Genomic DNA, 27,119 nt, shown 5'->3' with positions numbered 1-27,119 from the left:
CCTCCAAACTCCCTTTGCTAGCTGTAGGAAGAGTTAGGATACATTGGATACCAGTTTGGACCATTAACTATTTGGCCTTCATCAGGCAGCACAACCCAGGCAGACGGGCTGGTCACAAGGCCCTTAAAAGGCAGCACTGGCCACTTCTAGGTTCCCTCCCCACAAATCTCCATCTTCCCAGTCGTTCCTGGACCTGTCAGTGGGATCAACCTAAAAAAAAAAAGTCCCCTTCTATAATCAACCTCCCTGTCAGAGAATCCCCCAAAAATCTGTGCCTCAGACAAACTTCCCCATGACAAGTTAGGATGCGCCTGGCTCCCAGTGATGTCACCTCAGTCAGCCAATTAGAAGAAGGCATTGGAGTCGAGGAGGAAATGACGTCACCGTATCCCTCCGCCGGTCCGGTCCCCTTTTTGTGTGTGTGTGTGTGTCTGTTGGTCCTTTCTGTGTGTATCAACCCGCAGCTTCTTTTTTTCGGAAAGGGGGGCAAAAATATTTGGGGGGAGCTCATGCAACCTGCCCTCCCCTCCCGGCCACTTCGCCCTGTAAGAGGTTGTGTGGGGTGCGTGTCACTTTAAGAGCGTGTGCGAGCGAGCCAAGCTCGGCTGAGGAGGCGGCGGCAGCGGCGGGAGACGGAGAGAAAGGTGAGTTGGCGCGAGTCCGTTATGTGTGTGTGGGGGGGGCGGACGCTGCAGAATCAATCAGACTCCGGGGGGGGGGGTCACGGGGGGGAGAGGTTGGCGGCGCGCGCGCGCACGACAAGAATGCGGGTGGCGGTGACCGTTGGAACCGGTTCGAACCGCCCGGGTCTGTGAGCGGGGGGGGGGAGGAGGAGGAGGAGGAGGGGGGGGCAGGCAGGCAGCGCGCGCCGTACACAAAGCGGCCGCCAGACGCGCTTAGCGGGGAGGGAGGAGGGAGCGCGAGCCCCCGGTGAGGGCGGGATCGGGCTTTCTGAGGGGAGGGGGGAGGAGCTGCTCCCGCTGGGCGGCGGAATATCTACTTGCTCGCTCTCTCGTCTTCGCGGACTGGGGAGGCGGAGTGATCCGCATACCCCCCTCTGAAGGGAGGGGAGTGAAGCGGCCCTGGCTGCTCCCTCCGCGTCAGCCCCCCCCCCACCCGTCCCCTCCCCTCTCGGCTGGCTGGAGACGAACATAACGGGTTAAACGCTGCACAGAGCCACCCATGCGCCGTCCTAAAGTGCCTCCCACGCTCCCCTCATGCTGGTTCCCGTCGCTGCGGGGAGAAGGATTGCAGACTCCCTTGTCTCCCTGCCTCCCACCCCCTTGCTAGGGCTGCTGCTGGGCGGGCGGCCATGTTGGGCACAGGGATTATTTTCTCTACCTTTTCTTCCCAAGCAGCCACAATAAATGGAAGCTAGTCTGTTTTTATTTCTGTGGGGAAGGTGCCATCCCCGCCCTTTTTAATGAAGATGAACTGGGGGAGTCCACCTAGTTGCCTTTTTGATAGTGGGGGGTGGGTTGGCCTTCCTGCTGCTCCCCCTGACCCTCGGAGTGAGCCCCCCTTTGCCTACTCACCTCAACGATGGGGTCCCCTTAGCCTGCCTGCCGCTCTCCATGGGGGAGGGGGAAGATCCCTTAGCCTGGCTGTCAGTCTCAGAGGCTACCCCTTGGCCCGACTGCCAATGAGGGGTTGCTCTGGGCATGCTTGCCGCAGCACAGAGCGGAGGGGGTCGGGTCTCCTTAGCGGGCAAGCCACTTCCCTCCAGGGAGTGAGGGTGGCTCCCCTCGGCCTGGCTGCCTCAATGAACGTGGGGGTCCCCATAACATGCTTGCCACTTCTCCCACTGTGAGGTGGAACCATTTAGCTTCTCCGCTGCTTTTCCCCCTTCAGATGGTCTGTTATGGGTGGATGTTTGAGAAACCTCGGACACCTGACATTAGGGAATCTTTTAACTTGCCCTCTGCTTACCCGTTTTGCCAGGACGTGGCGTGAAGAATACATGGGGATGGGATACAGAAATCAACATCCCACATGCTCCAACAACAAGCTCTCTGCTTTATGAACTTGGCAGCAGTTGCTGTCACCAAGACGCATCAAGCAGGGCACAAGTGACTTATTCTTGCAGGGCTGCCATTCCTTTTGGGGGACGTCCTGCAGGCATTTGAGACTAATGGCCCTGCTCCTTTCGACATCCCACTGCCCGCTGTCCGGCAGTTTGGAGGTCACAGAAATTAACAATCTGCCTCACAAGGTGTATCTCAATGCACATTTCTGAATCACATGTCAATGTGAATCACATAAGATGCTACTTGGCTCATCTATCCACCACATCATTCGAGATGGCCTCCAGCCCCTATCTGCTTGGAGCCCCAGTCTTGGTTGGAAAGAAGAAAAGGAGTACTTGTCGCACCTTAGAGACTAACAAATTTATTTGAGCATAAGCTTTCGTGAGCTACAGCTCACTTCATCGGATGCATTCAGTGGAAAATACAGTGTTTTCAACTGAATGTATCCGATGAAGTGAGCTGTAGCTCACGAAAGCTTACGCTCAAATAAATTTGTTAGTCTCTAAGGTGCCACAAGTACTCCTTTTCTTTTTGAGTATTAGTGATGCTCATAACTACTAATAAAGAGCCAGTCAGTGGGGTTCTTTTTGGGTCCTCCTGCACAGAGCCATTTGCCAGATCAATGCCAAAGGTGATGAGCATGTTGTAAGAGCCCAGACTGAACAGACTTGGAGTTCATGGGCAGGCCCAGTCTCCCAGCAAGTCTTTCCCATAGCCTGGATCTCTTATATGAGATCCCAGAATTATAAGGCGAGTCTAGATGCACAAGTATATCAGAAAGCAAGTTAAATAGATTTTTTTCTTTTGCAGTTCAAAATGTAAGAGCAGATGATAATTTAATGTACAATAATAATACATTTTTAATTAATAGCTATCCTGCACTTGAAAGCCTTTAATAAAACATGTAACAAACCAAAGTGATAACATTTGTACACATTTTAATATGCTCTTTAAAGTAATCCTGGTAGCCAGTGAACTAAAATGAACTACATCAACCAACGAAAAATAAATTTGCCTTACCATAGAGGAGGTAACTTTAGACTCTGACATATCATATAACTCTCTCCCCCCATGAATTTCACCTGAGGTGCTCTAAAAAGGGTCAAAATAGTCATATCAACAACAATTAAAACATCATATAAAACTCATTATTGATTCTTTGCTTTTCAACTAATATACAGTCTGGTATCAGTTTTATATCCAATATGCTGTCTTGGCAAAATACTCCTTAAAGTCAATGGGCGTTTTGCCAGAGTAAGGATTGCAGGATTTGTCTCAGTAGCAGAGGAATATATCCTGCCCTAATCATGGGATTAATTTATTATATGTTATTAAGAAACATTCTAGTGCCATCAATTATCATAGCTCTCATAAAAATAAAACATGTTCCTTGCTCTTGAATGCTTACAATCCAAATAGGGGGACAATATACAGAAGACAAGAACCAAGATGACAGTTTAGGTGAGGGGTGTGTGTGGAGGCAAGAAGGGAGGTGGGATGGGGAGAAGAGATGGGCTTAGAGGAGGGAGAGGGGTTGACTCGATGCATTTATACATTCCATTTATGTCTAACGTTGTCCTTGATAAAGAACCAAATTAAGCATTATTAGGGTTTTAGTTTTGTTTTTCAAGTGAGAGGGCTCCATTTTTATTTTTATTTTTACTTTATTTTGTTTTCAGGCCTATCCTGGTCTTGTTTTTAGTAAATGGGAAAGAAAATATAAATGGCAATTGCATATTAATTCAGGTGATATTTTTTCACACTGAGAAAAACAACAGAGTTGCAGAAGAGGACTGAAATATTAGCTGGGATATATTATAAGTGCTCTTGAATAAAATCTTTGGGAGAAAATCTAGACTGGTGTAAAAAAAGGTGGTAAACTTGTTTTGCAAGCAATGTGCACAAAGCTTATATAATTTAGTGTTAAAATTAATCTTCTGGGATATAGGTAATAATCTTGGGTCAAATCCTGCAATTCTTAGTCAAACTCATTGGATTAGATTCTAAACTAGTGAAGGGACAGAGAGAAGGCAGTTTGTGCATCTACTAATTCAGCCCTGTTCTCAGCTAGGACAGCCCAAATTGTGCATCTGCTTCAGTGGCCTCTGTGGGCATTTTTGTTGGCACAGAATCATCAAGGCACAGGTGTGTGCGGGGCATGCCTCCTGCCCCTGACACACCTCATCTCCTATCCACATCCCAGAATGTCCCCTGATTGAAGCCTGAGAGTGGTTGCAAAGATCTCCTGAAGAGGCTTTCACCTGTTCTGTGGGTCCTTTCCACCAGTTTACCTTAGTTGGCATAAGGGGGGTTGCATGGCAATGATGAACCAGGGCCCATTGCCTTCAATGGATATTTTGCCTAAGACTTGCAGGATTTGATCTCTTTGTCATAGACTATCAGGATTGGAAGGGACCTCAGGAGATCATCTAGTCCAACCCCCTGCTCAAAGCAGGACCAATCCCCAATTTTGTACCCCAGATCCCTAAATGGCCCCCTCTTGGATTGAACTCACAACCCTGGGTTTAGCAGGCCAATGCACTGAGCTCAAACTAAAATTTTTCTGCCATATTCTTTGGGGAGAAATAAATCCAGACTTTTAAATCAGGGTTCATAGGTTTGCTATGTTGTGTTCAAATTAAATTACATTCCTGTTTTAGTGTTATTTCCATGATGAGCATTCAGTCTTAAATTGCAAACCGTGGGCCATGAGTGTAAGATCCCTGTTGAAATAATGCAGAGTTTTATCTAAAAAATTAATTAACAACATGATATGGTCCAGTACTTAGATTTATCATCCCTGAAGGTTCCCTTGTTTTAAAAGATCACTGCCTTCATTTTATACCCTGAAAATTCACATGAAGTCAAGTATTTCTTTCACCATGTTTGTTGTATTTGTGAATAAAATTTTTTAAATTAAAATCCACATTTGTGAGCATTGGTGGTGGTGAATGTTGTTTCAAATGACATAATTTGCAGTTCATTAATTTGCGGGAGCTGAAAGGTCAGAGACTGGAAATCTGTTTCCATTTTGCTTTGATTCTGGTTTTAATAATGAGGAGGGCTTTATGTTGAGTGAGACAGTATTAACTAATGGTTGCAGCAGGGACCAGAAGTTAAAGCTCCTTGAGTCTCTTTAATACTCTTTTATATAAGTTGCTTTATTTGATCCTGGGCAAGTCAATTCACATCTCCTTGCCTAAGTTTCCCCCATCTATAAAATGGTTATAAAAATACTTCTCTACTTCACGTGGATGTGATGAGGATTAATTAATGTTTGTAAAAAGCTTTGAATTTCTGGAATAAATGATGCTATAGAAATAGAAAATATTATTTAATCTTAAAACAAAGTTGTTGTTTTTTAACAACCCATAAAGTATGATGGAAATTCACCTGTGATCCAATATTCTGTCCCCAAGACTGCCTGTGTTGGAGATGATGTCACTATTTAGCAGAAAGCGGGCCACCAGCAGTGGCCTAACAAGTGCTAATTTATATAGATTTTTTTTTTAATTAAAAACTTTAAAGCTTGTACACTAATAGCATGTCCTGTCATGCAAGTTTTCAAGAATACTGTAGAGAGAATCTTGAATTTGCAGTCCTTAAAAAAGTTTTTATATGGGGAGGCCTGGGGGTGTAACTCATTTTGTGTCAAGTAATGTAGACTTGAGAAAGAAATAGTAAATATATAAGCTCATGACCTAGATATCACTTCAGTGAGCTACAGCTGCCTTATTCTACAGCTGTCATGTAGAATTCAGTACCACAGCTGCTTCTGATAGTGAAACACATTTGGGACCAGATTCTCTTGAGTTACTTACATCTGTATAAATTACTACTAACTACATTGAAGTTAATGGAGCTACGCCAGGGTAAAACTTGTGTTAATTGAGAATCAGGTCCTTAATTTGTGGCCTTTTTTGGTGGTAGGATTTGAATTAACTGAATTTTGTTTGGTGAGATGCTTTGTGAAGGTTTAAAAATAGCACTAAACCAACAAAGAAAAACTCTTTTTCTTTCTAGTTGTTTTGTCAAACTTTCTGGAGAAAAAGGGCAGTTCATAATTGTTATATGTTATATCTATCTAATTGTACAGGATGGCAGTTTATTAATTTGAATAAATACAAATTGGAGCCTAGATCTGATGCCAAATTTCAGTTGAAATTAGAAAAGAGACAAGCAGCTTTTTGCTGCTAGGCGAGAAGGAATAAGACCTTTCTCAAATTTAGGGTAATCTGTCTACTTGGATGCAAATTCAAATTTTTATTGCTGTGAAGGTAGCTGGTTTAGCAGAATGTATAATCAAATGCTAATCTTTTTAATACAAGAACATAATGATCATTGGCTTAATGATTTTTTTTTCCTTGTGGTAAAGATGAATATGAGTCATGTTGGTCCACATAAGCCAAAGGGGCCATATTTCGTAATATTGCCAATTAATTATGTATAATTAACACACTGGCTATCAACACCATAAAGGTCTTTTTCACGTTTCAACTGACAGCAGGGGGGGAAATGCATCTAAAATGGTTTATTTCTTGTAGTATATTTAGCACATTTAGTGATTGTTGGGGTTTTTTTTGGCATCCATATTTGCAAGCAAGCAATCTGCCTGTTAAGAGCTGAAGAACTAAATGTAGAGTAGTTATCACTGGGATTAATCATTTTATTGAGCAAGGGCTTCTTACTTACAAAAATATTCAAGATCAAAGCTATGAAAAACAAAGCTGCTACATTGTAGAAGAGAAAAGACATTTTCTTAGTTGAGTTGATAAGAACAGATGAAATACCGTGCACTTAATGCAAGTTAGTGTCAAAGGAAGCTTGTAGCTACAATCTCTTTAATGTTTTACTTTAGCGTCTTTTGAATTATTATGAGGTGTTGAATTATGTATTCTTAATAATGCGTGGAAAGATTTCCTTAATGTAATTTTAAACTTCATAGCTTTTGCCCTACTGGATAGACATGCCATGCATGCTTACAGACAGCCCCCCAAACTGAAGCAAATACTCACCAGCAACCACACAACAGAACCACTAACCCAGGAACCTATCCTCGTAACAAAGCCGTTGCCAACTGTGTCCACATATCTATTCAGGGGACACCGTCATAGGGCCTAATCACGTCAGCCACACTATCAGAAGCTCGTTCACCTGCACATCTACCAATGTGATATATGCCATCATGTGCCAGCAATGCCCCTCTGCCATGTACATTGGCCAAACCAGACAGTCTCTACGTAAAAGAATAATTGGACACAAATCAGACGACAAGAATTATAACATTCAAAAACCAGTCGGAGAACACTTCAATCTCTCTGGTCACTTGATTACAGACGTAAAAGTCGCAATATTACAACAAAAAAACTTCAGAAACAGACTTCAACGAGAGGCTGCTGAATTTGGAATTAATTTGCAAACTGGACACCATTAAATTAGGCTTGAATAAAGACTGGGAGTGGATGTGTCATTACACAAAGTAAAACTATTTCCCCATATTTATTTCCCTTCCCCCTCCCCCCCCCCCCCCACAGTTCCTCACACGTTCTTGTCGAACTTCTGGAAATGGCCCACCTTGATTATCACTACAAAAGGTCCCCCCCCCGCTCTCCTGCTGGTAATAGCTCACCTTAGCTGATCACTCTTGTTATAGTGTGCATGGTAACACCCATTGTTTCATGTTTTCTGTGTGTATAAAATCGTCCTTCTGTATCTTCCACTGCATGCATCTGATGAAGTGGGCTGTAGCCCACGAAAGCTTATGCTCAACTAAATTTGTTAGTCTCTAAAGTGCCGCAAGTACTCCTGTTCTTTTTGTGGATACAGACTACCACGGCTGCTACTCTGAGATCTGACTGTCTGTCTTAAATATTTATAAAGTGCCCATCAATATAATGTCTAGGCACTGTTGCTCATTTAGTACGGAGTAATACGACTCCAGACAAATGGTTACTGTTTTAAGTGTCACCATTCTTTTATTATCTCAGAGGAGCTTTATCCAAGAAGTATTGCATGGAATTCTTTTCTCGATGTTTCTAAGAGGATGAGTATTTAAAATCACAAATATGCAGGCATTGGTTAATTGAGACAGTGACCTACTAGAAACATGCATAGATCTCATGTTTTTGGATTTTTTAAAATCATTTCAAATGTAATTATTATAAACTTGTACCAAATGAGAGAAAAAAATTGTATTTAGGACATATGGAGTCTTATTTCTCACTGCTATGTAGAGCTTAAAGGTAGATTGATGCTGCAGAGCCTTCTTTTGTTTTATTTGTCAGGGTGTGTTTCCTTATCTTTTGTCATCCAGAAATGATTCTTATTTTGAACGAGGGAGTTTGGTCTTGTAGTTAATGCACTGCACTAGGACTTTGGAGACCTGGATTCTATTTCTGACTGTGCCAAAGACTTCCTGTGGAATATTGGGCAAGTCACTTTGAGTCTTAGCATCTTTAAAAAGTGGAGAATATTTCCCTATCTCCTGGGGTTATTAAGATAAATTCATTAGTAATGTTTCTGAAATGCTCAGATACTATGGTGATGAGTGCTTTGTAGTGATACTTAAATAATAGAAATAGCAGAGGTGATATAATTCAACAGAATATTTTACTTAAGAAAAATAGTTTTCCCCTGAAAGTGATACTGGAGCAGGTTCCATATTGTGAGAGATCGTCACTTAAGTTTTTATGAAAAACACTTGTTTAATTCATTTTAAAGGAATACAGAAGCCTAACATAGCAACTCTAATGTACAATTAGCCAAGTGCATGATGATGAGTTATGGATTTTTTTTCTAATATTTTATTTGACAATTAAGATTGACTTGTTATTTTTAACCAATCAGATGTTCATTCGTTGTATTTTCCCATTGGTTACCAGGTTTTTTTATTCACTGAACAAGCTTCTTTTAAGCAAATATTTGTATGAGTTCAGTGGACATATGGAGTAATGGGGTTACTGAATGGACACTTGCTTAAACAGATGTAAGGGAGATTGGTTCTAAATTGGAATAACTTGGCTGAAATAGTATGTTAAATTTTATAAACTTTTTGTTAATTATTCTGTCAGGAGAAAAAAGAGTAAACTAGTAAGGTGAATTGATCATTTTTCTTAGTATGGATTCTTATAGTAACAGCTACATAAATGCACTTGCTTGTTATTTGCTAGATATGCAAGAAATGCAGTAGTAGCCATTTTGTTGATGAATGTGTACAATTTCAAATCCTCATTCTGTTCTTTTTCTTTTACGTATCTCCCAGTGGAGTTATGATCTGTCTTTATCATGTAACTTAACATACTTGTCTAGAGTTTCTGGTATCCTATAAGCATTCTTTGATTAACAGAGAAATAAGTGAAGAACAAAGAAACTCAAAATATCATAAATAGATGTGATGAGTAAAGACCCAGTCCTGAAAACCCTTAGTTATGTGAATGATCCTTGCTCAGACATGGCTGGTTATAGCAACCACCACACCTCCCCTCCTGCCGAGGAGCCACATGGCTCCCCACACCTGCTTCTCTCCTGGGGAAACCTTTTATCAATCCAGCACTTTTCACAAGCACTAAATCCACAGGGTTTTCAAAATGGATGTGTACTGATATGCAAATTTATCTACTTAAATAATTAAAATAAAATGTCACTTATGGAGCTGCACAAAACTTGGCTGCTGAATGCTTGCTAATGAAAAATTACAATTTTGAAACCATGTATCCAGTTCTTTAAGCCTCCCCATCCCCAATGGAAAACGAACACTACATTTTACACCGTGCCACATTTTGCACTTTTTTTTTTTTGATAAAAGGATCTCCGATATATGCCATGTAAACTTCTCACAATATGTAATGACAATCTGTTTTCCTACTAATAGATATTTGTTTCAGATTCAATGCCTGTTTTATATCAATCTATTAATTTTGCAAAGAGTTGTCACTTCAGGTTATATTTTTAAATACATGTAAACATATGTTTTAAGAATGATTAAAAAAAGATATTTAGATCAAGCCCATATCTCTAGTCATGTGCAACAGCTTGTTTTTTACTTCAATACCCTGCTATCGTACAGATATGAAAGTGGGGAAAAGCAGGGGCTACTGCTATTATTCTGACTAAAACTGTATATGACCTCATTAAGCTTCTAATCAGGTCTATGAACTAATATTAAAAGATAAAATGGTTCAGTACTTTCCCCAAGTTGATTTTCATGCTTAACCACATACCACTGTGTTGTCCTAACAACCTAACCCTCTTGAGTTCCTCTGTTTTTTAATATAATTAGAGTATTTGTTGTATCCCGTAACTCATTGTTTCCTTGTGTATAGTCTTATTTAGGCTTCAGTCCTGCAAACAATTGTGTATAACTTTACTCATGTGACCTTTGTGGAGTTGGTTCATGTGTTTACCACTCAATCTTTGTGGGGGGGAGGGGGGAGTCCCATTGAAGTCAGTATTGTTACTCCTTTTTTGACTGAAGAGGTAGCCAAATTTCAGGGTTCTGAGGGGTTGTTTCTTTTAGGAGAAATTGATAAAGTCTGGTATCTTTGGTGCAATCCTGTTTATTTAAAAAGAATGTACAACATTCTGCTTCCCTGAATGCAGGAGGAACCAAACAATGGGAAATGGTTTCTTTTGTTCACAGTTCCAAGCCCCTTTCCAGTCAGCACCTCTTAACCCAAAAGCTGTCTTCCTAGGCTTCTCTCAGGGCTGTGCAGGTTCTGGATGTATTCTTCGCCACTTCAGAGTCTGTCTTTTCTGGTGCTTCTGCATATCTCTCTAGAGACTAACAAATTTATTTGAGCATAAGTTGTAGCTCACGAAAGCTTATGCTCAAATAAATTTGCTAGTCTCTAAGGTGCCACAAGTACTCCTTTTCTTTTTGCGAATACAGACTAACACGGCTGCTACTCTGAAACCTGTCATATCTCTCCGACACTCACATTCCCCCTCAGTACCTACCAGAATGCTCAGTCCCTGCATTTGCTATCAGCCTTCAGGAAGACCCCTTAGCCATCATGGTCCAGTCACTGTCCTGACTTGCCATGCTGCTTCAGTTCACAGGTGATGGTTTCCATTGTTTCAATTATCAGTAAACAAAGGATCATTTAATGGTTCCCTCATTTAGCCTGAATAGAAGGTGTTTAGTACACCCATTGACCCCACCCAGGCCTGTGATCCATCAACACCACCCAGCAAACAGATACTCATAAGCAATTGATTAGGGACTGAGTATTTGGATGCATTAAAACCATTCTCCTTTAGACAAAAAGAAAAGGAGTACTTGTGGCACCTTAGAGACTAACAAATTTATTAGAGCATAAGCTTTCGTGAGCTACAGCTCACTGATGAAGTGAGCTGTAGCTCACGAAAGCTTATGCTCTAATAAATTTGTTAGTCTCTAAGGTGCCACAAGTACTCCTTTTCTTTTTGCGAATACAGACTAACACGGCTGCTACTCTGAAACCTCCTTTAGACAGTTGCATTCGATTTGAGTTATGTCCTGAAGTTTGAGAGACATACAACTTTTGTTTGCCTAGAACTTTGATTTTATAAGGAGTAAAATGACTGTAGCTCAATGATCTGATTTACATTTACAGTCCTAGTATGATTACTTAATCTATGGTAAAAAGAAAAGGAGTACTTGCGGCACCTTAGAGACTAACAAATTTATGTGAGCATAAGCTTTCGTGAGCTACAGCTCACTTCATCGAATGGTAGACTACATAAAATTAAAATTGCCTTACAACAGCAAGCTAATGAAAACCTTGGTCTGTATTTAAGCATTCTGGTCAGCTCTGTTTCTGTGGCTATTGATAATACAGATTGTCTGTAAATGAGCTGGATTACTTTCTTGCTTGCCTTCTATTGTCAGCTGTTTACTTTGGCCAATCTGTCTCAGAATGTTTCTCATCAGATGTAATGGCTGTCAAATGGTGGTAGAGATGACAAAATGCAATCACAACAGTCTCCTCTTCCACCAAAACATAATCAAGAGGAGAAAAATCTTTTCTGCAAGTGCGAAGCCTCATTTAGCTATGCTACAGAACTGCCACTTGTTCTGCTTTCAACCCATTCAGGTGGGTCTATAGTAGATGGAAAGGACAATAGGTTACATCAATAAAGCAATTTTGAAGGTTAGGAAATAAATTTTCATGATCACCTATTAAAATCTCTAGTGTCTTTTTAAAAATACGCAATACAGTTTTTGAAATTACTAGTCTGGGTTAAGAGTAGTAGCCATGTTATTCTGTATTCGCAAAAAGAAAAGGAGTACTTGTGGCACCTTAGAGACTAACAAATTTGTTAGTCTCTAAGGTGCCACAAGTACTCCTTTTCTTTTAGTCTGGGTTAAAGATTTCTAAGGCCATGTCTACACTATCCCTGTGTGAAACCCTCCCCCGCCTCCAAGGGGCATAAATTTCACCAGCTTAAGTGGTGATATGCACAGCGCTGTGTCAGTGGGAGAGCTTCTCCCATCGACATAGCTACCCCCGTTCATTGACGTTGTTTTATTATGTCGACAGGGGAGCTCTCTCCCATCGGCATAGAGCAGCTTCACAAATGATCTTGCATCAGTACAGCTGTGCCTCTGTAAGTTTGCTAGTGTAGACATGGCCATAAATGTGCCATTGAATTGAATTGAATTTTTTCGTGAACCATATGTCGAGATGGAGTTCAGAGACTGCTAATTTCTGCTAAATGAAACAATGCAGAGCTAGATCTACGAGAAAGATTCTTCCATTTTGCTTGGCCCAAGAGATAACAAGGTGTAAAGCCCTATTGGAGACCTATATGTAGAACTGAACATTAATAATGAAAACCCGGGTGGATAAAAATCAGTGATTTAAAAAAAAATTGGATTATTTTTTATTTAAATCGGATTTTTTTATAGTGCTTTTTGAGGGGAAAAAAGCTATCTAAAGATACATTATAGCTCAAAGATATCTCATCATGGAATATGGATTATAAATGCTAATTCTATAGTATAAGATAATATATTCATGTAATATTTAAGAAAAAAATTATAAATGAGTTCCAATAGTTCATTGATTAGGGACCCAATTTTATGGGATTCCAGGGGCTTCTGTATAGATTATTTAGGTTAATCTTTCTATCTACCCAATGGGACTAAGTGGTCCGTCTAGAAGATACCATCAGAGATGCTTAGTTTTGCAGTTCTCAAATTGTGGATTTGTGTCTCCAGAGATAACATGCTTGTTAACTGCAAAAATGTTTTTAAATAAATGAATATGTAATATATAGAGGTGAGAAATAGTTAAATAAAACAATTTAAATGTCTGTCTGGTGATGTTCTCCTCCGAATACAGCATGACAAGAAAATCCTCCAAATATTAATGATTAACCTGTTGAATTGGAGATAGTTCACCTCCCAGTGACTTCATAAATATCTGCTTCAATTACCTTTTGGTAAATGAAATAACCAACCAACAATCATTCATTTTCTGATATAGCTGTAAAAGTAATCTGAAACATTTTCAAAATAAATCACTTTAAAAAATATATGGTGTGTACCTTCTAAAAATGAAACCTATATCTATCTCTGAGTTGTGAAGAATATGTATTAAGGTTATAACAACCAACAAGAATGCACTTTTATGTAGAAATACATGATTAAATCGAGTCTTCCTGACGAGTGATTTTAAAGCATGATTTAAATCAATTTGATTTAAATCAGATCCACCCTAATGAAAACCAGCTTTTTGGAGGCCTGATATTGACACTTGTCTTACTATCTGAGAAGAGACATTCTTTGTGATTCTAGAGGCTAATATCAAAAACTGTAAAGCAGTTTACATCTTGTTTTAATAGTGGCTTGATAGTCCGGATGTTTAGTTAACAACTTAAAGATGTACAATCTATAAGTGTTAGTATTGCACTCCTACATGTCACTGAGGTCTAAATTAAGTATAACCACACAGGAAAAAGACATGCCCATTGTTGTAGACAGCTCAGTGAGAACTTCTCTCTGGTGTGCAATGGTGGTCAAAAAAGCAAACAAAATGTTAGGATGTATAAAGAATGAGTAGATAATACTGAAAAATATAATTCCACTGTATAAAACCATGGTACACCTTCAGCTGTATTGCTATGTTCAGTTCTGGTCACCATATCTCAAAAAGATGTAGAAGAAATTGGAGCTCAGAGAAGTGACAAAAATGATTATCAGACAGGAGAGAGTTCCACATGAGGAGATATTAAAATGGTTGGAATTGTTTACTTTAGACAAAATATAGATAAGAGGGGACATGATAGAGGTATAGAAAATGAGTGATGTAGAGAAGGTGAGTTAGACATTCCAATTTACAATTCTTCTAATATAAAATCATTCAGTGAATTGGAAAGGAAATGATTATAAGACTGATAACAGGAAATCCACTTTTTTTAAAACTAGCTTATAATCGACATATGGAACTCTTTGCCACAAGGAAGCATAGTGTGGACAGAGATGGCTATAGGAGCCTGCTGGGGAGTTAGTGGCTGTGAAAGTCTGCTAGTGGGGAGCTGAGGAGGGTTCAGGGCAGGGATGGGGAGCAGAGGCCTGCCTTTTTGTGTGTTCACATCTTGTATGCATTTAAAATTGAAGTTTTCAGCCTGCAGTTGTCACACTCATACTGAGGGTGGTCAGGGAGTGCTCAAAAAACAGAATATAGACCAAAAATCATTATTATTTTTTAAATCTCCTGATTTTTAAAAAATAAATTCGATGAATTTGGGGATTCTGGGTCATTATTTTTGAACCGTCAGGGTGGCAGCATAGGCACTGGGGGGAGGAGTAGGGGCAGGAAGAGGCAGGATGGGGCAGGAAGAGGCGGGGCGGGAGTGCAGGCTTGGGGGGCGGGGCCCGGGGCAGAATGGGGGCAGGCGCCCCCTGGGAACTGAGGAGGTTGGCGCCTATGTTTGGCAGTACTGAAACAGAAATGTAAAAATTTGAAATCCTGATGTTTTAAGGTAAAAACAATTTTCTTTTTAAAGTGGGAACAAACAAATCCATTTCAAGTAGCATGTGGATTAAATTCTAAAACACAAAAAAGGAAAATGTAATTTGCAGTTCCAAGTTTCACATTTTCCCCCACCCCAGTGAAGAAATAATGGACATTACTAGTGGATCTGGAATTAGGATTCTTTGTCTAATGAGACTTTTGCTGTCTGATGAAATCTAGTTTTTTCAACACCCAATAAAGGGTTTTTTCCTCTCTTCCCTTTACAGGATGGCAGATACAGACCTTTTTATGGAATGTGAGGAGGAGGAGCTGGAGCCATGGCAGAAAATCAGTGATGTGATTGAAGATTCTGTTGTTGAAGATTATAATTCAGTTGATAAAACTGCTACGGGTAATAAGCTATTTTAGTATAGAGTTATGCAAAATATGGATGTTGTATAGCACAGTATTTATACTTAACTAATCACTGTAGTTTCCCTTTATGTGGTGTTCAGTAAATATTTAGCTATCAAATAATAAATATATTAAAACACAAATTTTCTGAAAGTTAGAAATTCCTGATATATGAAAGCTCTGTTCACAGTTATATGGCTCTGCGGGAGCTGACATTCTGGTGATACTTCAGCAGACTGGACCTCCTCTTATTAAGAGGCAGGAAATGCAGTTTAATAATGGAATTAATGTGGAATTAGAGATTTTCAAAGTTATTTGAAGGTATGATTTGTTTTTTGGGAGGAGGAAACTTTGGTTAACAGTTGGTCATCTATTGTTAAATCAACCAAAGTGATTGTTTTAAAAAGTACTCAATTTATAATTTATGTAAGAATAATAGATTAAATAACACTGTGTGTGTGTGTGTGTGTGTGTGTGTGTGTGTGTGTGTATAGTGCTTTACTTTTTACAAAGTACTTTTGCAAATGTTACTGCTAAGTAGTATGCTCATTCCAACAGCTTTGAAAATCTGACTCCCACTAATTTCAACAGCAGTCTGCATTTCCTATATCCTAACTCAGTGGTTCTCAACCTTTTGTACTGGTGACCCTTTCACATAGAAAGCCTCTGAGTGTGACCCCTCCTTATAAATTAAAAACACAATTTTTATATATTTAACACCATTATAAATGCTGGAGGCAAAGTGGGGTTTGGGGTGGAGGTTGACAGCTCGCGACCCCTCATGTAAGAACCTTGTGACCACCTGAGGGGTCCTGACCCCCAGTTTGAGAACCCCTGTCCTAACCTATATTGTCAGACTGTCAAGATGGCAACCTGTTTGATTGTTAATTACTTTTTAAAATCACTTTATTTCCCTATTTTAACTGATTTTTGGCCTTGATCCTGCAAGGGCATGTATGCTTAACTTTAAACACCTAAGTAGTTCTGTTGATTTCAAAACATGCATGCTTGAAGGATCTCAAGTCCTTAATGTATTTAATTAAATTTGGTGATTAGAATATCTTTTTATTATATTGTTGTTTTTCTTTAAGAGAAATGTTAAGACTAAATTTAAAGGGACTTAATAGGTAGATACAACTCTTCTCATTTTTTAGTTTTGATTTAATAGTTCCAGTTATAATTACCCAATCTAGGTATTTGTATCAGAGTGATGCTTCATAAATATTGACTTGAGCTGTTATGAACATGTTGAAGGGGGCTGGATATAAAGTGATAAATATTGAAATTGGGTAATTATCACTTGATGATAATTGATTTAAAATTCAAGAGTAGATGTAAATTAATAAAATCAAAAAATATTTACTCAGTATCCTTCTGGTTCATCCCAAATTCTTGAGTCTGGTGTGGGTTGTTGGTTTTTTTTAAGTCCTTTCCTAGCTGTGCATGTGGGTGGAACAGACTGGCATATTTAATAAATTAGTCTTTTGTTTGGCTATTTGAATTGCTTTTTCTTGGCTTTTTGGCTAAGATCAAGAATAGCATCAGTTTAATAGTACGCCACCCGATCCTAAACCAAACTTTGCACCCCTTGATAATCTGTACCTTATTCCCTGATAACCAGAAACTTCTATGCTTAAACTCTGTAGCATTTTCTTTTTATTTTAACATAATCTTAATAAAATTATTAAATCTGGTACTTCTAGGGACTATCTCGTGCTCTAGTTCAGGGGTAGTTGGCCTATTACATCTTTAACTACTATGAACCTAGGTTCTAATCCTGTTATGCGGTGCTCTGGAGGTGTTCTTGGCAGCTAATTTTTTTTTAACTTCTTTGGACTAGCTGCTTTTTGCATCTTGTTTTAACATGGGATATTTGGGGAAGGATTCAACACCAGGGCTTTAACAAGAAACCACAAGCTAGTAGATGCTGGATATATTGGTAGGTGAGTAGGATAAGACAGTGCCTCCTAAGGGAAGGTGTAGTTCTGCTGCTTTTTGGTGCCATTTGCTTCTTCGTGCTTTTCCGGCCGGAGCAGAGCAAGAGGGAGATTTCTGTGGTAGATGGAGTGGCATCAGCAAGGAGAAAATAATTCAGTAGGGGATGGGGAATAATCTGTTTTAGCAAGTCAGTAACAATGGCCTTGAACTGGCCAAATGCCTTTTTTTGCTTGTGTTGCTTGGTAGGAAATACTGGGCTAAGAAAACAGGATACCTGAAACTACAGGTTTTACTTAGTGTAACAACAGCAATATGCCCAAACAGCATGCTGTTATGGCATCTCTGCAGACATTGTAGTGCCTCTGTATTATTTTTTTAAATGTGACTATGAAATTCCTTCCTGGCAGTTTCAGTGAGTCTGCAGCCTGTTTCTGCCCCTCTGCCGATTGTTGCCCATGCATCCATAGGAGGTAATCTCTCTACAGCTACATCGGTCAGTAGCAGTGGGGCTCAAAACAGTGACAGTGCTAAGAAGACACTAGTGACGCTGTTTGCAAACAACAATGGTAAGCAGAAATGCTTTCAATATATTATGGGTGTGGGTGTTCAGGGGGAGATGTTAGGCCACAATGGTAGCTATATGCTTTTGTGCTCGTGATCCTGTGAGATTTCACAAGCTAAGTAGGAATTGGTCAAGTTAGTACTTGGATGGGAGAACTCTTTTAAAAACTCTAGGTTCTTTGAGTGCTGTCCCTGTGGATGCTCTGCTTCAGATGTTGGTGCATCCCGGCGCCACTGATCGGAGATTTTTGGTGGCAGTGCCTGGTCGGGACATGTGTGGGCAGTTGCTGTCTCACAGTTCCGTTGGCACTTCATCTAGCGCTCATGCGGCCCCAGTTCCTTCTCAACCGTCCTTGGCTGCAGATAGAGCTCCAACGGTCGTGTCAGAAATTTACCTAGAAAAGTGTTTCTAATCTTATTGTTAAGTTTAATTCCCAGTAGTTAGTTAGTCTTAGGTTTCTGTTTAATGACTTAGACTTTCCCCATTTAAAAACAAACAAACAATCTTGGAGAGCCTTTCTCTTCATTTCTATCTCCTTGTACCATGACAAAACTGGACAACGAAAATGCCCAGCTTTCTGGGTTTTAAACAGTGCTCTTCGTGTAAGGACGCTATGCCTGTCTCCGATGGACACTCACAGTACATCTGTTGCCTGAGGTAGGTGCACATCCCTCAAAAATGCAACCATTGGAGCAACTTTACAGCCAGAGAGAGGAAGCATAGGGAGCTCAGACTTAAAAGGATCCTTATGGAGAAATCCCTAACACCACCATCTACCTTGAAAAATCCCTATTGGGGATTTTTCGGGTGCCTCCTCGCTGGACAGAGCAAGTTCCCTTTCCTCCAGAAAATTGAGGAAGAGGTAGGTGTCTCCAAACCATGGAGAACCACTGAAGAGGAAATGTTCTGTAGCATGATCTCTACCCTCGGTACCGATGGCCAGCAGGGTGATCACATCTGTTGCTCCAGGCACCTCCACCACCGTCCATATTGGGACCTCTGCCAGCAGAGATAAGGAGTCAAGTAGTAGGCACAAATCAGCCTCCTCCTCCACGGCATCAAATACCCCGAGGAAGGACACGGTGCCGATAGCACCTCCGATTACCATGCCTCTATCGGTGCCGCATGCTGTGGAGCTGATGCCTGAATGCACTAAGTCGGCACCAATCGAGGCCACGCAAAAGCCTGTGGTACTGACAGGACCAACCTCACAGGCCTCTACACATAAGAGCACGGCACCTATGCCCATTGCGCCACGCTTCCTCACTCAATCAACTGACATTGAGATAGCATCCAAGTCTCAGTGAGCTATACTCGGCACCAACAGTTCTCCGGTGCTGATTGCACTGGTACAGACGTACTCACCTAATGCCCAATAATTTTTCAAGTGATGAGGAAGATGACCTAGAAGAGGCAGTCTTCTATTCAGAGCACTCCTGTGCATCAGGCACCGAGCCTCCACAATCTCATACAAGTGCCAGTGACCAGTTACACAGGGACATACCCTTATGGCCAGCTAACCCATGGATGTGCCATTCCCAATGCAGTGGGCACAATGGGACCCATGGGAGGTCTACAGATCTCAGACCCCAAAGGCCTCACACTCCACAGAGGCAACAGATTTGCCTTTCTACCGTGACAGCCACTGACCCCTCGGAGGCGCAGGAGGATTCCAGTACTCAAGGCTGCTCACCTGCCCATAAATCATCTTCATCTTTGGATGAGGCGGTAGTGCCACCTCCGCCTACCGTCGCAGATGACTCAAAACAATTCCAGGACTTATTCAAACAGGTTGCACAAAGTCAGAACATCCCTCTGGAAGAGGTGACTGAAAATCAACATCAGCTCTTAAAAAATACTACACCCAGCGTCCTCAACAAAGATAGCACTACCAATTAATAGCGCCCTGCTGGAACTGGCAGAATCAGTATGGCAAACTCCGGCTACCATACCCCCCACGAGCAAAGGGGCAGATAGGAAATGTTCTGATTTAGTTACGGATTGGTCCTGCTTTGAGCAGGGGGTTAGACCAGATGACCTCCTGAGATCCCTTATAACCCTGATATTCTATGATTACATGCCCAATAAAGGCATGCATTTCCTATTCTCTCACCCTCAACAAAACTCCCTAGTGGTGGACGCAGTGAATCTGTGTCACAGGCACCACCAGCCAAGATGCAATTTGATGATTTGATCGAGGGTCTGATAGACATCCCCTGACAACCAGCACATATTACACAACCTATCCAGATGTTTGGCCACCAACTAAGGCCATTTTTCTGAGTGTGGGCGTCCATCACCACAGATCACTGGATATTGGAGATAGAACGATCTGGTTGTACCATCCCACCTACCCATCCCTCTTCAGAGACTCTTCCATCTTGTACAGCTAGGTGCCATGGAACATGTTCCAATACAACACAGAGGGAAGGGGTTCTACTCCCACTGCATCTTGACTCAAAAGAATAATGGAGGATGGAGACCCATTTTAGATCTCAGAAGACTCAACAAATTTGTACGTACCCACAAATTCAGAATGGTTATGCTGATGTCAATAATTCTGGCATTGGGAGAAGGGGACTGGTTTTCAGCCCTCAACCTACAATATGCATATTTTCATATCACTATAGACACTGCACACAGACAATTCCTACAGCTCACAGTAGGGAGAGACCACTTCCAATACAGGGTGTTACCATTCAGACTCTCAACAGCTCCAAGAGTCTTTGCCAATACCCTTGCCATAGTAACAGCACACTGATGCAGACAGGGAATTATGATATTCCCATACTTGGATGATTGTCTATTGAAGGGTCGCATTCAAGCAGAAGCAATACACTTCACACAGAAGACTATGACACTTTTCCATACCCTATGGTTACAAATAAACTATAAGAAATCTACTTTAATTCTGGTTCAACAGCTAGAATTAATTGTTGCTTGCCTAGACTCGATAGAAGCCAAAACTTCGTTTCCATTGACCAGATTCTCCACAATGACCACTCTCATATCCATAGTCACAAACAGTCCAAAGGGTCTCTGCGTGCACCTGCCTACAATTATTAGGACACATGGTGGCTTCTACTTTTGTGATCAAGAACAAACAACTACATATGCGCGATCTCCAGGGATGACTGAGCACACTCTACATACCATGCAAGCACAGTCTAAACAGACTCCTGTCACTACCACCAAAAGTCATACAATTGCTACAATGGTGGATAAACCCATGAAATGTGTGCGCAGGTGTCCCATTTCACCAAGATCCAGCATCCATCCTGATCACTACAGATGCCTCACTAATCGGATGGAGTGTAAACTTGAACCAACACACAATCCAAGGGAAATGGTCTCCCGTGGAGTCATTATTACACATCAGTCTCCTCGAACTACAAGCAGTTTGAAATGCATGCCAACATTTCCTACCAATGATAAGAAACAAATCACTAGGAATGATGACAGACAATGTAGCCTGTATGTTCTACATAAACAAGCAGGGAGGAACTTAATCTCATTCCCTGTGCACAGAAGCCAAAAAATTATGGAACTGGTGCATTCTCCACAATATTACCATTACAGTGTCGTACCTCCCGGGCCAACAGAACATGATGGCAGACACATTGAGTAGACTGTTTTCCCATGAACATGAATGGGAACTGAACAATGACAACACAACACATATTCTGCATGTGGGGGTCACCATACATCAGTCTGCTCACAAAATCACAAATGTCCAAGGTTTTGCTCATGAGCAGGACTAGGACCACAATCCCTAGGAGATGTCATCTGATGGAACGTACCCCTCCTGTACACATTCCCACTGGTACTGTTATTATCCAGAGTGATACACAGATACGGACCAACAGAGCCAGGATCATACTGATAGCTCCGACATATCCCAGACAGACATAGTTTCCATACTTGAACTGCATGGCACTTTGCACCCCATACACCCTTCCTCTCCGTCAGGATCTTCTCCCTCAGGGTGAGGGTCAAGTTCTTCACCCAAATCTGGGAAAACTCCACCTGAAGGCATGGCTCCCCTATGGTTCCATCATGACAAACTAACCTGTTTGGCAAAGGTTAAAAAGTTGTTGCTAAACAGCGGGAAACTTTCCATGCATACCACTTACCTCCATAAATGGAAGAGATTTTCCTCGTGGTGTCACAACAGCCACATATCTGCACTTACAGTGCTGATGCATTCGATTTTTGAGCACATGTTGTATTTGAAACATTCAGGGTTATCTATTAGTTCACTTAGAATACAACTTGCAGCCATAGCTGCTTTCCGCTACAATATAGATGTTTTTTTCAGCCTTTGCGCACCCGATTACGAAATGCTTCCTTGCAAGTATTCAGAACAGGTACCCTGAAGTCCGCAACCCTACATCAGCAAGGGACCTAAACCTAGTCCTTACAGGCCTTACCAGAGCCCCTTTCAAACCACTTGCTACGTGTTCTCTACTACATTTATCAATGAAGGTAGCGTTCCTGGTCGCAATCACCTCAACACGTAGAGTGGGTGAAATTGGGGCCCTCCTTATACCATATTCTTTAAAGACAGAGTGACTATGGGACCACACCCTAAATTCATACTGAAGGTACCTTCATCATTCGATCTCAATCAACCTATCCATCTACCTGCGTTTTACCCTAAGCTAGATGGGTCTACACAGGAATCTATTCTCCTCACTCTAGATGTTAGAAGAGCACTAGCATTTTACCGAGATGGTGACTTATGGAAAGGTTTTGTTCTAAGAATAATCGAAGGGTGCAGTCATTTTGAAACAGACTATTGAAATGGATTTCGAATTGCAGCCATTATGTTACCAACACCAAAATATAGAACCCCCAACAGGGATCAGAGCCCATTCAACTAGATCAATTTCTGCCTGGACCACATTCCAAGCTATTCCATGGGCTTCCATACACATCTTTGCAAATTACTACATAATAACTCAGAGTTTAGAGGCCGATACAATACTTGGCCTTGCAGTACTAGCTTCAACTGTACAGCCAACTCTGAAACGCATCCTTCCATAATGGGGTACTGCTCTACAGTCACCTGAAGCGGAGCACCCACAGGTACAGCACTTGAAGAAGAAGAGACGGTTACTCACCTTGTGCAGTAACTGAGGTTCTTCAAGATGTATTCCCTGTGGGTGATCTACTACCTGCCCTCCTCCCCTCTACTTTAGAGTTCGCAGAAAGGACTCTGTGGTAGAGAAGGAACCAAGGGGATCGGGCCACGGGAGTGCTAGATGAAGTGCCAGTGGTACCGCGAGACAATTACTGTGCATGCGCATCCCAACTGGGCACTGCTACTGAAAATCTCCGGCACCGGGACGCACCGACACCCGAAGTGGAGCACCCATAGGGACACACATCTCGAAGAACCTCAGTTACTGCACAAGGTGAGTAACCTCTTCTGCTGGAAGTGGAATAGATGCTTCTCTTTTCTCTAATTCAATACTGAATCCAGTGCCCCAGCATGTTAGGGGACACTGCTGTTGCCAGTTGTATAGTCTTTCAGATGTGGTATAACACAAAGGTTTTGACTACTTGTGGTCACTAAAGAACCAGTATTGCATTTTGGAAGAGTAGAGATATTAAACTGGTGCATTGGCCAACTTTAAATTTGAATATTATTTCCTTGAACTTTTCCTGCTGTTTGAATTGGATAATGGTATTCTTTTTCACTTCCTATCCTAAAATTGTCATTCAGTGTGCTGTTAAGTAGCTGCCATGTTTAATTTCAGAGGTGGCTAAAGCAATTTCTCTCTATAGTTTGTATTTCAATGTATAACGTTAATAAAGAGTGTTAGGATCCTTTGGGATTAAAGGGGCTGTATAAATGTAAGATTATTATTCAGTGTTCAATAAATCTAATTAAAAATAATCAGATACCCAATTTTTTAATAGAAAAATTGATCATATGTGCAGGTAATAGGACAGGTGCTTTACCTTATTTGGAGTAGTAATTCATTTATTGAAAAAATACCATATATATTTAAGAATCACTACATAGCATATTTGTGATAAATATTTAATAGTTCTAATGATAAGGGTTGATTAGGGAGATACCTTAAGTCAATCACAAAAAATTAATACAAATCCTTGTGGTATTGGCATGCTGATTAGATTAACACTAATAAACTAAAGCTTAAGGGTTACTGATAGATAATATTCAATATTTTAAAAGTCTGTTAGAAATACGCATTAATCAGTAAATCTGAGCTTGCTAGAACAGTATTCAAAATTTGTACTTTTAACTTAGGGGGTGGTCACTATGCAAGTGATTCCAAATATCTTCTAACAGGTTAGAGTCACAGAAATTGAATTAGAATAGTTTTTTGTCACATCTGAAATTATGATGATTCTATGGTAGTCCTGCCAAAGTCTGACAAACCATCTTATTTTCTCCACTTTTTTTTTGGCTGTCTAAAAATGAGTCTTGGAAAACTTCTGCCATGATACTCTTAATTCAAAGCTCCAGTGTCTCATCTGAAAACAAAACCTGATTCTTCTCTCTTCCTTTCTCAGTCTTTGCTGCATAGAGTCTGAATGTGTCAAGCAAACCCTTTGGGCATTTAGAACATTGGAGGCTTAACAAGATTACTAACATAATGCTTCAGGCTAGTTAGAAAATTTTAGTATGTGTTCTGTAAATCACAGAAGTATATAAAATTGTCTTCCTAATGTATTAGATGCTTGCAGTACTGTTAATGCCCTGGCCATGAACAGGTAGTATTACATTTCTACACATCTATCGCTCCAACAGTTATATTAAAAGGAAGAGGTGTGGTCTCAGTTAACTAAGCCTCTTTTCTTTTCTTTTTTTTTTGGTCTGGCTTACAGAAATGCATTAGCAATTGGCACTGTGCAAATGTCACTGCCTTATGTTTTTTTTAATCCTTAAGGAAGAGATTAAAAACTTCAGTCACATAGACTGAGCTAAGCCAAATGAGGGTCCCCCTATCATTCTCCACAGTTATTTTTCTTTTGTGTGTATGTGTTTGTAGACTGTCTTTCAGTCTCAGGCTACCTGACATAGAAATGAACGAAGAATTATTGTGTGCAGCATTGCAGGTGTTGCCAAAACTCTATTCAATTCTGGATGGCACTTGCAACTTTCAGGAGCATAGGAGCTTCATCTAAATATTTTGCGTACTTAGATCATGGGTGGAATACTGCATGTTGGGACCTATGGTCACCACAGGATGGTCTAAAGAGGAGTGAGTCTGAGGGCTCAAACAATTACTTTTTAGGCCAGATGTTGGCCAGGAAACACTATGGTGACTACAGAATTCTGATGCAAAGTCTTTTAACTAAAGAGGTGTGTGTAAGGGGAAAATACTCTAGAGAAGCAGAGGGGGAAGCTTAACAATGACAACATGGTATTGGGGCAGAATAACTTCCCAAATGCATGGAATGTATGACTGTCAGTTGTGCTGATACAAAAGTATCTGAGACCACTGTCCACTTGTGCTGGAGTGCAAGTCTGATGAAGTTGGGATGTATATTGCTATCTGGTATCTGTTGAAGATGGAAGTGGAAGCCTGTTGAAGTACATTATCGAACGCTGTAGGCAATATGAAAGTGGAAACGCATGCACAAGTGTTAACTTCTTATTTCCGTTCTTTTAAGATTTTAAATGGATGCAATGTGTCCATCAACCTTAACTGCTACTAAACTTAGTTTTGTGGTGGTGGTGTGTCCAAAGCCTGAGGGTCTTTTTAAAAAAAAAAAAAAAAAAAAAATTGTTGCTAACATTGGTTTAAGTTTTGTGAAATGCTTTGCAATCCCTTGAGATGAATGGAGCTGTAGAAACATGACTATTTTCTATATCTCTCTAAAGCCCATTAGTTTATATACATTAGGCTACATTCTCCTTTTGGTTGCTGTCATACTTCTCCATTAATATCAATTGGATTACTGGTACAACAGAGAAAAACTCGGCCAATTAACTTTTAAATCCAATAAGAATAAAATTCTTTGGCTGTGAATGTGGACTTTTCTTTCTGGAGCAGTGGTGTTATTTGAGCTGATGTCATCTCTTACTATTTTGACTTTGGCTCACAGGGGAATCCCTTTAGGCTTGCTGCCAGCAGGGACCGAAGAGGCAAAGTGCCAGAGGGACATCTGTCACCTCTACAATCCCTGCAATATCTACTGGCCCAATAACTGTGAGGGTCAAATCCTGTTTTAAACTTCAGACTACATTGCAGGCTCAAGAAATGAGCCACGTCTGGAGCTATCCCAGCTTTCAGCAATTAATTTTTTACATTCCTAGGTTGTCTTGTTGCATTTTGCTTTACACTCATTAGAAAGAATTCCAAATTAGAGTGGCAAAAGTCCATTAAATCTCATCCATCTTCTCCTAGCCAATACACTGTTGTTTCTTATGCAATGCTGCATGCAGGCTAGCAGTCCTAAAATTTAACTTCTCTTAAACAAGATCCACCATGTTGATAAAAAGCCAGTTTCTTGTGCCTGTGACCCTACAGTAACAAACCCAGTGCAGGGATTCCCTTATGGGCATTGTACATTTTCAGTATTAAAATGTACAAGACTCTAATGCTATGTCTACACTACCACTTTTGTCGGCAAATCTCATGTCGCTCAGGTGAGTGGGAAAAAAACACAACCCTGAGCGACATAAGTTTCGCTGGCATAAGTGATAATGTGCACAGTGCTATGTCAGCGGGGGAGCTCTCTTCTATCAGCCTAGAGCAGCTACACTAGTGATCTTACAGTGGCACAGCTACATTGGTACAGCTATCCTGCCGTAAGCTCACCAGTGTAGATATGGCCTAACTCTCTTTCAGAAGAAGGGGAATAGAAGGACATAGTGGAGTGGACGGTGGTACCTTTGTGTGTCCATGAATCAAATAACAGAGTTGCAGAAGTTAAAGATGGACAATATCTGTTGGTTCATCTAGTCCGTTTCCCTGCTGGAGCAAGATTGTTCCCTACTGTTCAGTTTTAAATGTCTGAAGTGATTAGGCTCCCACCACTTTTCTTGGGGAGATTTTCATAAATACATCTCACTTCAGCAAGTCTTTTAAATTGGCATTCAGTCTACATGGTCCTGTTGTTATTTCCTTCAATTATTCCTACTTCTACCTCTGTGCCCCACCCTAAATAATTCTGGTGTTTTACATATATAGCTAGCAGGTCCAATATTCGTCTGCCAGCTTTGACAGTGTTCCCTTATGTTAAAAAAGAAGCATGTTG

At 40.8% G+C, this 27,119-nt stretch overlaps 1 protein-coding gene across 1 annotated transcript in view; it reads left to right on the top strand.

Annotated features, from left to right (window-relative positions):
• Positions 1 to 376: 376 nt before the first annotated feature.
• Positions 377 to 27,119, top strand: part of POGZ (pogo transposable element derived with ZNF domain) — a 64,424-nt gene continuing 37,681 nt past the window's right edge. The window contains 3 exon segments of the mRNA XM_038383051.2: positions 377 to 644; positions 15,253 to 15,377; positions 17,725 to 17,883. Of these exon segments, the coding sequence (XP_038238979.1) occupies positions 15,254 to 15,377; positions 17,725 to 17,883 (283 nt within the window). The 5' untranslated portion in view covers positions 377 to 644; position 15,253.

The sequence above is a fragment of the Dermochelys coriacea genome, chromosome 24 (assembly GCF_009764565.3).
Source record: "Dermochelys coriacea isolate rDerCor1 chromosome 24, rDerCor1.pri.v4, whole genome shotgun sequence".
NCBI classification, from domain to species: Eukaryota; Metazoa; Chordata; order Testudines; family Dermochelyidae; genus Dermochelys; species Dermochelys coriacea.
The sequence above is the reverse complement of the archived record's forward strand: the minus strand, read 5'-3'. Positions and strand labels throughout refer to the sequence as shown.